Source organism: Accipiter gentilis, chromosome 28 (assembly GCF_929443795.1).
Source record: "Accipiter gentilis chromosome 28, bAccGen1.1, whole genome shotgun sequence".
Taxonomy (NCBI): Eukaryota; Metazoa; Chordata; class Aves; order Accipitriformes; family Accipitridae; genus Astur; species Astur gentilis.
Window position 1 is genome coordinate 21667627 of NC_064907.1, and position 11525 is coordinate 21679151.

At 61.9% G+C, this 11525-nt stretch overlaps 1 protein-coding gene across 1 annotated transcript in view; it reads right to left on the reverse strand.

Moving 5' to 3' along the window:
* NUDCD3 (NudC domain containing 3) overlaps positions 1 to 8034 on the reverse strand; it is a 32731-nt gene extending 24697 nt beyond the window's left edge. Inside the window, exons 1-2 of the mRNA XM_049830710.1 lie at positions 7782 to 8034; positions 4772 to 5079 (exon numbers count right to left, since the gene is read on the reverse strand). Coding sequence (XP_049686667.1) covers positions 4772 to 5079; positions 7782 to 7979 — 506 coding nt within the window. The 5' untranslated portion in view covers positions 7980 to 8034. The remainder of the gene's footprint in view (positions 1 to 4771; positions 5080 to 7781) is intronic.
* Between the last annotated feature and the right edge of the window lie 3491 nt (positions 8035 to 11525).

An 11525-nucleotide genomic window follows, 5' to 3' on the forward strand; every position in this document is an offset into this window, starting at 1 on the left:
GGGGGGGTGCAGGCAACACTGCTGCCTGTTCATCCCCTTCCCCAGCACAACCGCCCTGGATGGACAAGGTGGGGGGAGTCTCCTCCCCAGGTCACAGGGCAAAAGACCAGCAGGGTCTCCTTCAAGGGCTGACCAAGGCAGTGATGGAGCCGTGAACAGCCCCCTTCTCACTGCAGTCCCCTCCTACAGCCTCTTCTTCCCTCTCCATGCGAAAGGAGGTGGATGGTCAGGCCAAGGAGACCCCAGGGTTTCATTCTGCTCCGGCTCAGCAGTGCGAGTCACCATGCCAGGTCCCCCAACGGCAGCAACAAACCTTCCCCAGCAACCAGGTACTGCACATCGTCCTCGGCCTGTCCGGTGCTCACAGGTGCTCCGTGTCCCGCTGGTCCCATTTCAAGCCCTGGGCACACTGTGCATGCCCGACCTGGGGTGTGTGGGTGCCATGGCTCCACATCAGCCTGCTCTGACCCAAGCTCTGTCCCCACATAGGCAGGGGAGCAGAGGGACCAGCAGCTGCCCCAACTCCCTGCTGCCCAGGGGGAGGCAGGAGCCAGGCTGGAGTCACCTGGGGGGAACCATCATCTTTTGGGGGAACACTTCAACATCTGTCCACCCCCAAAGATCCTCCTCTGGGAGACCTCACCTGCCTGACAATCAAATGCTCTGCTGTTCTTTCCAGTGGATTGTTCTCTGAAGGTCCAAGATGGTCTCTAACAGGGCATACCAAACAGCCCAGAGCTGCCCCATCCTGAGCATGCCTGGCCAAAGAACACAGGAGGAATGCAAGGGCTGGATGGAGAAATATATGAAGGTGGGACATTCACCATCACGCACAGGCTTCCAGAGATGCCGTTACTAACCTCTTGCCACCACCTCTTGCCTGCACATGGAGTAACCCTTGGGATGAGGCTCACGGGACAGGGGGAAGGAGAGCAATCCCCCCTGTTCATAGTCAGAGAAAGAAAGGAACAGAGGGGAGCCAGGAACTGGAGTCAGAAAGCACAAGCCGAGCGCCCAGGCCGGGCTGCGCAGTGCCACACGTGGGCTGCCGGGCTCTATTTTAAATGCTGTGTGGCAAATATATGCAGGATGAAATCCAAGCTGGAGGAAGGGTAGGGTGCTGGGTGGCGGAGGTGTTCAAAATTAGGAGCTGAGCTCAGGCGAGGATGGCTTCTGGGAGCAGATGGGGGAAGAGCCAGAGCCGGCGCATGTGTGAGCTGTGCAGCTGCAACAGCAGCCCTGGCTGCGCGCTCCCAGGATGTGCAGCCCCACGGTGGGGGGTGCAAGGGGGACATGCTCCCTTCTGCCCTCCCAGCAAGGTGGGAGAGCAAGACAGCTATGATGGTCACAGAAGGACGGCAAGGACACCCAGGGCAGCTGCAACCTGGGCTGAGAAGCCGGCTTCATCATCAGCATGGAGACCTCTAGTCTCCCTCAGCACAGCTCCTGGCATGCAGGTCACCCCAAAGGCACCTCAGTCCTCAAGGTGTTTACGGGGCAGCCTTCCTAGTGAAGAGGAACTGTATCACCTGCCTTTCACAGGCAGGGATGGTGAGGGACTTGGGGAGACCTGGCCAAGCCCCAGGCAGAGCAAGGAACTGACACCTTCCTTGCCCACGGGCAATCCTCCGCACCCAGAAAGCCAGCTTGATTCTGCTCTCCCAGACAGACCCCAAAAAAGCTGCTACCATCTCGCTGCACTTCGCAAGATGCTCATGAACAGCGCCCCAGCACCTGGGCGCACAGCAAGGCTCTGATGGGAGATGGCAGATCTGGGATGGTACCTGCCCTACATTTACAGAGCAGTCAGGTTGACAGAATGAGCAAGTTTTTATATAGATTTTGGTGGCAGCGGTTTTCTTCACTGGCAGCGGGGGGAGGGGGGGAAAGGAAACAAAGGGACATGGAAAATATTTTCGTTTAAGCTCTTTTATGCATTCTTGCTGCCAGAGTCGCGCATTATTCATGCGCCCCTCGTAACCAGGCTGGTGGCTCTGGGTTTTGCTCAGAAGGGGCTGCGCAGAATTAAGCAGCCGGTTAAATTATTAATAGTCTGTCTGGGGGTGCCCAGGATGCCCGCTCATGGTCCCCGCTGCCTTTCGGGGGCTCCAGTGCCCCCCAGAGGCACAGAAACCAACTACAGCCGTTTGACAAACCTCTTGGCCTCTCTGCTCTACTTAAGAGCCTGCAGACACCCTGTTCTGGCCTGGAAACAACAAGGCTGTGAAGCCGCAGTGGACGGGTCCTCCTGTGCCCAGTCTCACTCACCACGCACCCAAAATGGGCAGGCATCAAGAGGGCTGAGAGTGTTTTACCCCGCCAGCGTTTGGGGCAGCAGGAGCAGGCGCAGGCTGGAAGAGGAAAGGGAGAAAAGCCCATCGGGCAGGGCAGAAGCCACAGGGGCACTTGTATTAAGCTGAAGGCACCTTCTTTTCAAAGCTAGGTGGCAGAGGTGCCACGCAGGGCTTTGCATTTGATGCCACATCTGCAGGCTGCAAAACAGCATCTGAGTGTCTGAAGTCTGTCAGGGACCACTTGCTGGCTGTGCCAGGACAGATGATCGAAGAGTGGTGGATGCAAGGGCTGCGCTTTGCACCCGGCCGAGCACTTGAGACCGGCTCTCCCCACCCACAGCAGAAACTGTCCCCATCAGACATGTCCTGCCCCCGCACCAGTCCTCAGCTTCCTTCCTAATCCCTCCAGTTTCCTTCCCGCAGCCTTGACATCTGTTTTCAGGCAGCTGAATACCACTCGCAACAGCTGCTGCCCCTACAGCAAAAGGCCCGAGCCTAAATGTCATGTGGCAGAACGCAACAAATGTGGAGACTACAAGGGGGCAAAAGCAGCCAGTGCTGAGGCCAGTCCCTGCACCCTTCCGCTCATGGCTTCGCAGGGGGCTCAAGTCTCTCCCTCTCCTTTCTGTTTAGGATAAAACCAGGCTGGAAACACATGGGTCAGTGCTGTGGCCATGCAGCCCAGCTGCAGAGACCTGCCCACTCTAACAGCTTTTTTTGGCTCCTTAATTTTGCGCTGGGAGAGGTGTCAGACTGACAGCCCTGGGGACAATCTTTCTTTCACAGGACAGCTCCGGCACAGGCAGTGGAACGTGGCTTTTCAGGTGATTTCATTTTTGGCTTCTGGCATATTTTTATCGTGCAGGATGTGTCAGCCTGGTCGAGTTAAGCACAAGTCCTTCTCCTCCTCCCCATTGGATCAAGTTACTTGGTAGGCACTTTGCCCGCGCACATCTGACACCTTTCCCCTTCCACCCAATGGCTGCTATACTTGGGCCCTCCTCTCTACCACTGCTTTGAGCTGAGGCTGTAGCCTCTGACCCCACCACAGTCCTGCCACTTATCGTTCCACTGCCCCCAAGATTTTGGTCCTCAGACCACCCCTTCCCCATGTTGAGAGCCAACAGCCCCTAAAGTCTGGGCTCCAAATCCTCTCTGCTCCTCAGGGGCATTGGCCATCCCAGTCCTTCCAGGACTTGGGGCTCTCCCAGCAAAGCCTGCTTCCCTCTAGCAGCTTGCCCTCACCACTGATGTGCCTAAAACTGGCCTGGAGGACAGGGGTCACCAGCCCAAGCTGTCCTCCTCACCAAGCACCAGTGGGACAGCAGGGATGGTTGGCAGCAAAGCCCCACATATGACTGGAAAAGCAGTGGTGAGCAGTGGGAGGTGGTGGGGCCATCGCATGGGGCTCTGACCACAAGAGACACCAGGGAAAGAAGGAGGAGACAGCCATCTGCCCTGGCCTGCTTGTGGCATCGCTCCCCCAGGTGAGGCAAGGCACTGACTCAGGCAGCAAGGAGACACAGCAGGTTGAAACTCAACAGCATGCAAGGCCCTGAATGAGGGCTGGGCAGCTCTGCCTCAGCTCAGGGGTCAAGGTGACACCCTGGGAAGGACAAGCGAACCCTGGACAGGACCCCGTGGTCAGGTAAGCGGTTCATAAAGGCCATGCCGGCCCACCAGAGCTCACCTCCCATTGCTCAGCTGACAGAGCCAAGCTGGAAGAGTTAAAGATACCCTGGAAGGACTTTGAAAAAAGGACATTTTTGTAAAAACCATGGCTGCTTAGCCCTACTTGAAAGCGACTGAGTCTGGAGAAAGAACACAGCTAAAGAGAAAACTCTCTGCAGCACTTGATTGATCTTCAAAGTTGGACCTGCTCTGAGAAAAGGGTTGGGCCAGAGACTTCCAGAGGTGTCCAAACCCATTTTTTTCTGTGTGTATTTGATGCCATGGCTGGCCTTGCTGCCTGCCATGCAGCCAGACCTGCCTGCACCAACTCGCAGGTATTGCGGGTATCCGTGCAAGCTCCTAGCCAGCTGCTGGGATACCCCACCAGAGAAGATTGACATTGAATTTCTGTGAGAAAAGGGTTACAGGATGGCGCCGGGGTTTCCCAGAGCTGTCACAGACAGGACCGTGCTCGCCAGAAAAGGGAGGCTGTTCACTGCAGGCAGAGTAAGGAGGAGCCACATGGACTGGCCCAGCTCTGCAGGGCTGTGTACAGGGACATGCCACCTTCCCTGCTCAGAGCAGACAGGGAGACACCAAACCACCCACTGGAGAACAAAATGCTGCCCTCCCGTGGGGAATCACACAACATCTCCAGCGATGGAAGCCCGCAAGGGAAATCCTCCTGACGGGCTGAGTGCCCGCGGAGGAGGGCCACCCCCCCGAAAAGGGCTGTACAGTGAACACCACCTCCGTGTTTTTGCCTCCCCCCTGCCAGGAGCATGAAAAAAGTTAGAGACCCTTACGTGGGCAGTTCTGCTGGCTGGGGCTCTGCTGGGGCAGCAGCCCCCAGGGGCTCTGCTGACACAGGACTGGTGGCTGTGTCCTGGGCTACGGCCAAATCTTGTGTCCCTGCAGCTTCCCTGGCATCTGGCACTGGGACGTTCTCTGCTGTTGTCTCTACCTCAACCTCCTGAGCTGCAGGGGACAGTTTCACCCTCTCAGCAGCTGCGGCAGCCTCCTCCTCCTCCTCTTTCTTCCTTAGCTTTGCCTCCAGCTCTCGGCGCCTCTTCTCATCATCCTGCCGGGCCATCCGCTCAAAGACTTTGAATGCCTGAAAGATAAAAAGCAAACCAAGAGGGTCACCAAGCCACCAAGCTCTCCCTGAGAAGGTGGGGGAGGAGGAGAAGAGAAGCATCACACACTTGAGGCACTTATTATTGTCCCTCTCACTCTGGACACCACATGGCTCCAACTCCCTACACTGAGTTGCTTCAGTTGCCAACAAAACCAGCCAGTGACTATTTCAAAAGTCACACAGACACATTAAACGCACCTCAGGAGAAAGCCTGAGCCATTTTGAAATCGTTTCTTGGATCACGTTCTGGCAGCCAAACTCACATCAGCCTGGGAAGAGGGTTGCTTACTGCAGGGAAGAGGAGAGCAATGAGCTCTGACTCCTAGCTGGGAAGGGGACTCTGAGGGAGCCGTCGCACCTCCAGCCTCCCCTCGCCCTGCGTTCCAGTGCTCACTGAGGGGCCGTTTGGCAGCCTGAAGCTCACACCAAACCTCTGAACCGCGGACAGGATGAGATGCCCCAGGAGAAGCTGGAGGACAGCTTACTTGGTGCTGGCTGAGTCCAAAGAGACTCAGAGCTCTCTTAGCTGGCACAGGTGAAGGAGCAGAGTGAGCTCATGTGGGGTTTTGAGCCAGAACTGACTGATTCAAGCCAGAAGCACGCACTTGCTCAGGGAAAAATCATCCCTCCTTGCCCCCCAGAGGTGCAGCAGGTGAGCAGGTCGCTGCCCAAGCCAGTGGCAGCAGGAGAAGATGTAATCCCACCCTGCAGTTTGCTTCTCACCGTACCTGTCTGGCGCAGGCTGGAGGTTAAAAGTTAAACCCACAACTGTGTGATGCAACCAAGGGAAGCACAGTGATCCAGGACCCGCACCTGCTCCTTGAAGGAGCTGAAGCTCTTCCCACCCAAGTGCCTGTCCATTTCTCAGCGTAAACACATTCTGGAAAGCAAGCAAGCATCACAAACAGCCCTCCTTCGCTTCCCAGAAATATTTCGGAGCCAGCTGCAGAGCTTCTAGCAGGAGACTGACACTAGGCTGTGCACCCGGCCCATGGCACTGCTTGATTCAAGTCTCTCTCTGGGTACAAGAGGTACAAGAGAAAGGGAACGCAGCGGCAGGAGAGCTCCCGCCAGCGCAGCCACAGCAGGACAGGAGCAGCTTTATCGTAGTGCTTGCTCATGCGCCTTACCCCGGGCTTCTTCCCCACGCAGGGACCAGCCCGTGGGATGAGGACGCAGGAGAGGTGAGCGCTGGGCATCATCCCCACTCCGTTTGCTTCTCTCTTTGCAACCGCATTTACTCCACATGAAGCCACAGCACCTTTTCCCGGCTCCCTCTCCCCAGCTGAAGCCCGAGCTCAAGCTAGCCCTGCGCAGATTGTGCAGAGCGACACTTTGAAACCGTGCCCTTTCCCGGGCTGTGGCCAAGCCGGGAGGGGGGACGAGTCTCTTCCAAACTGCCCACACGCACTCTGGGTCCCTGTGGATGCAGCTGTGAGGCCGCCCTGGCCAAAGTCTTTCCAGGGAATGAATACTGCGGCCACAGTGCTATGCCTCCCTCCTTGTGCCCAGGCCCAAAAAGGCCCCCGGGGGGCACATGAGACAGGCCACCCACCATCACTGCCCCACTGCCGAGTGGTTTGGGCTCTCTGCTCTCCCCTCTGCAGCCTGAGACACCCCCCCCAGGCTCCCCACTCATCTGCAGAGCCCAGTGCTCTCCCACAGTGGGGGCCAACCCGGGGGCTGGGGGGGGACAAGGACACCCCTCGTGCTGCAAACCACTGCAGGGAGAGGGGCAGGGATCTCCCATCAGCCTGCCCACGTCACCCTCTGGCCTGATGCACCTGGGAAGGAAAACTCACCCCATCCAAGCAGACAAACACCCCAAATCCAGCCTTACCCCTAGTTTTATGAGCTCGTTTCCTCCCTGCTAATAAAACCTTGAGTCAGAGACCTCCAGCACTGCCCCAACACCGAGCCCAGCCCAGCCGGACAGCAAAAACACCAGGTATGGGCTTTTGCCATCGACCGAGGCAAGCCCAGGGCTGCCCATGAGCTCCCACTCAGCAGAGCCCAAACCAGCTCCCCACACGACCCCAGGGCCCCCACCTGCCTTCGGCCGCTCTCCAGGCTCCCTGCTGCTACAGCTCACGGCGGCAGCTCCCCGCGAGCCCCACCATGAGCCCCCCATCCTGCCCCTGTGCTGCTGGCAGCCGTCCTGAGCCAGGGCCCAGCTCCGAGATGGGTGTCGCACCCCAGCTCTTTCCACGAGGGTCTCGCAGTCCCCACCTGCCCCCAGGGCTCCTCATCCTCTTACAAGGGTGACGCTCCCCACCCACGCCAGCATCCACCCCCGCGCCCGACCTGCCAGGACACCTCTCCCGCCTCCTCCTCCACCTCTCCGGGCAGGGTCGGTAACCCAGGGGCTGCCCGGTCCCCGTTCCCGGTCTCCTCCACCCTGCCCGGATCTCCACCGCAGCCGTCACGGAGCAGACCCGGCCGTCCCGCTGGCAGACACGCGCCCAGCCCCGGGGGACACGGCCCGCTCGGCTCCGAGGGGACAAACGCGGCCAGTGAGGCCCAGCGACGGGGACAACACCTGTGACCGGGGCCTCCGCCTCCCACCCGACAGCCAGCACGGCCGGGCCTCGTCACCTCCACACCCCGCCGAGGACCAGCGGTCCCAGGAGGACCCTCAAGGCCGGTAGGGTACAGCAGCCCAGGCGCCCCGCCGGTACCTGGAGGGCCATGGCCTGCGCCGCGCCGGGCGGGAAGCCCAGGCGGTCCCCGGGCCGCAGGAGGAGGCGGTAGAAGTCGGTCTTGCGGTAGAGGAAGCCGAAGAGGACCCGAAGGAACTCCTCCACATTCCCGACGTGCTGCAGGATCCCTAGCAGCGCCTGGTCGTACATATCGGTGAGCGCGGCCGCGGCCTCCATGGCGGCTCCGCGCCCGCTGTCACGGCAACCGCGCCCGGTCGCGCTTCCGGTCCGCCCCGCACCGTCCCCCCCACTTCCGGTCTCGGCCGCCCCGCGTCTCGGCCCGCCCGGAACCCGCCCCGCGCCGCCACGTTCCAGCCGCCCCCACGCCCCGCTGTGGTTCCCAGGGGACCCCCCAACTCCCCAGAAAGTGTCAGTGGGACCCCCAGCCTCCCGGCAGCACCAGTGGGCCCCCCACCTCACTTCAATACCCAGGGGATCCCCAGACCCCCGTGGTGCCCAGGGGACCCCCTGTCCCCCTCCAGTAGTCCTGGGACCCCCAGCCCCCAAAAGTGACAGTGGCACCCCCTGCCCCCCAGTAGTGCCCCCTGGACGCCTCCCCGCCCCGCTGTGGTTCCCAGGGGACCCCCAGCCCCCCCAAGAGAGGCTGTGGAACCCCCAGTCCCCCAGCAGTGCCAACTGGACGCCCCCCCACCCCACTGTGGTTCCCAGGGGACCCCCAGACCCCCAAGAGAGGCAGTGGGACCCCCAGTCCCCCAACAGCACCAGTGCCCCACCCCACTTCAGTACCCAGGGGATCCCCAGAACCCAGTGGCACCCCTGCGCCCCCCTGCTGTGCTGCAGTACCCTGGGGACCCCCAAACCACAAGAATGGCAGCGGGACCCCTGCCCCACTGCAGCACCCACCGGCCCCCCCAGCCTCACTGCAGCCAGCCGGGGGGGGACACGACACGGGGCCACTTATTGGCCTCACCCATGGTAGTCCTGGCACAGGGCCCCCCACAGGGCACAGCACCCCACCTGCCCGTGCACCGTGGGCGGCCCCGGCAGCACGTTTGGCTCCATGGCCACCCCGCCATTACCCCACAGGAGGGAACCCCAGCTCCATGCCCGGCCTTGCAGCACAGGCCACCATGACCTCTGGGGGCACGGGGGTCCTGCCCCCAGGAGTGTGAGGGTGTCCCCTGGGGGGTGGCAACCACCCACTTCCCCCCCCACCTCAGATCTGGGGGGCAATGGGGTCATTCAGGCCCTCGCAGGTGGGCAGCTCCCCTGGCCTGAGCCCCGCACCCCAGCACTGTCACCGGTGTGTCCCTCCACCCCGCTCCCTGCTGCCCCCCGTCCCCACCCCCCCAGCTCCATCCCCCTCTTTGGCTCCACACCCATGTCCCCATGCGCCCCCATGTTCCCAGCCACCCCCTCCCCATTCCCGTGTCGCCATCCCCCCATGTCCCCAAGTCCCCCATCACAGTCCGTTGGATCTCTCATATTTACTCTGTAAATTAAGCTTTAATTTACGAGCTCATCAGGAAAAAAGACAAAGATGCAAACGAGGGCTCCATCCCCTCTGCACAAACTTGTCTAACTCACGAATTCACTAATTCACCCCTTACGTCACGCATTTCTCACCCGCAAGTTTTCTAATTCATCGCCGGTGACTTGTAGCTTCTGCTCCTGGGAGTGGGAGAGGGTGAGGGCGCCTGTCCCTCCTTCTCCATGCCGGCACGGGCGTCCCCGGCATCGCACTGGGAAGCAGAAGAGGGCTCAGCACTCCGCCTGCTCCTGGATCCCTTTCCCACGCTTTTTGGTGTTCACACCTTCCAGTATGGAGGGCTGCTCCATGCCGCTTCCCGGAGATAGCGGGTTCTACAGAAACTGCCGGACAATCCATATGGAAGGATGCCGGCGGTGGGAGAGCCTTCAGGGGACCCTCAGGGGTCTCGTCAGGATATTCCTCAGGGGACCAGCTGGGCAACCCTTCAGGGGACTCTCAGGGGACCCCTCTCCACCGGCCTCTCCTTTGCAGTCTCCATAGGTGTCTCCTGAGAAGGGTCCCCGGGACTCTCTGGCCGCCGTGGGGGGAAGGATGGCCACCACCCCACCCTGCTCGCTCTTGGGGTCCAGAGAGGGGGATGTCGCCACCTGCCCCCCCAGGAAGGGCTGGTGTCCCCCAGTTGGTTGGTGTCCCCAGCATGGCTGCCGCCACTCAGTCCCTCAGGGTGGTCGCCCTCCGCCCCGTACTCTAAGAGGCCGGGGAGCTGGCTGAGGGAGACGGTGCTGTCGGGGACGTCGGGGACGGTGCCCTTGGCGTCCACAGCGCTGAGCCAGGCGAGCACGGCACGGACGTTGGCGAAGAGCACGGCGCGGACGTTGGCGATGTCCACGGCGCGGACGTTGGCGATGAGCACGGCGCGGACGTTGGCGATGTCCACAGCGCGGACGTTGGCGATGTCCACGGCGCGGACATTGGCGATGAGCACGGCGCGGACGTTGGTGAGGAGCACGGCGCGGACTTTGGCGATGTCCACGGCGCGGACGTTGGCGATGAGCACGGCGCGGACGTTGGTGAAGAGCACGGTGCGGACTTTGGCGATGTCCACGGTGCAGACGTTGGCGATGAGCACGGCGCAGACGTTGGCGAGGAGCACGGCGTGGACGTTGGTGATGTCCACGGCGCAGGCGTTGGCGATGAGCACGGTGAACGACCGCTGGTCCCACACCCGCGGGTTGTCCCCCGCCAGCCCGAGGAATCCTCCGGTGGCTTCTGGGCGCTGCCGCCGGACGAGGGCGGTGGTCCCGCACCCGGTGCTGCCGTGGCGGTTGGTCCCTGTGGGGTGCGTTGGGGGCACACGGCGTTCGGGGGGCTCCGTCCCCCCGGCGAGGGTTTGATTTTTCAGACCGGGACGGCTCCCCACCCCAGCGGCTGCCAGTGCTGGTAGTGATGGCTTCCCGTCCCCGCGACCCGTTGCGGTTTTTCCCGCCTCCCCGGGGGGGGAATCCCTGCCTGCCCGTCCCGCCGCCGCGGGGGCGGCGGTGCCCGTTCCGAACCGCTAGGTGGCGCCACGCCGCCGACGCCGCCTCACCGGGTGGGGGCGTGGCCTCCCTTCCGGGGGTGGCGGGAGCGCGGGAAGCAGGAGGCGGAAGCGGAAGCGGCGGTCGGTGGGGTTGGGGTCGGCGCCGTGATGGCGGTCGGAGGGAGCTTCGGCGGGACGGGTGCGGGTCGTGGGGCAGCCCTGCGCCCGGTGCTGGAGCGCATCGTTGCCCTCGGACGCTGCTTCCTTCCTGCTGCCCGCTTGCCTGATGGGGTGGGCAGGTCCTCAGCTCCGCAACGCGGGGGGCTCTGTGCTCCTTCCTCCCCCTCACCCCGGAGCCAGGGGCCATGATCAGAGACCTCGGCAGTCCTGAGACCGGCTGCGGTGGGCGGCTGCGCAGCGCAAAACCGACCAGAGCTGTCGCAGGCTGCGTCTTCTCTGGCTCCTGCTGCCAGGGGCAGCCTCTGCCCGTTCTTCTCTCCCACTGCCAAGGGGGGGGGCGCTTGAAGCTACGCCCCGTGTCGTGTCTCCCTGCCCACGCAGAGGTCTGGGGTACTCGGAAGCCTCAGAAATGGCTTCAGGCACCTAGGCCCAGGTTACTCTATCCCACTGCTACGGCTAAGCTCTGGCTGTCCCTCCCCTCGCCTGTGGATCCCACTGTCAGCGAAGCTCTTGGTGGGCTGCGCAACCCTTACACGTTCCTGCCGCAGGTTTCCCTTCGGGAACTTGGCTG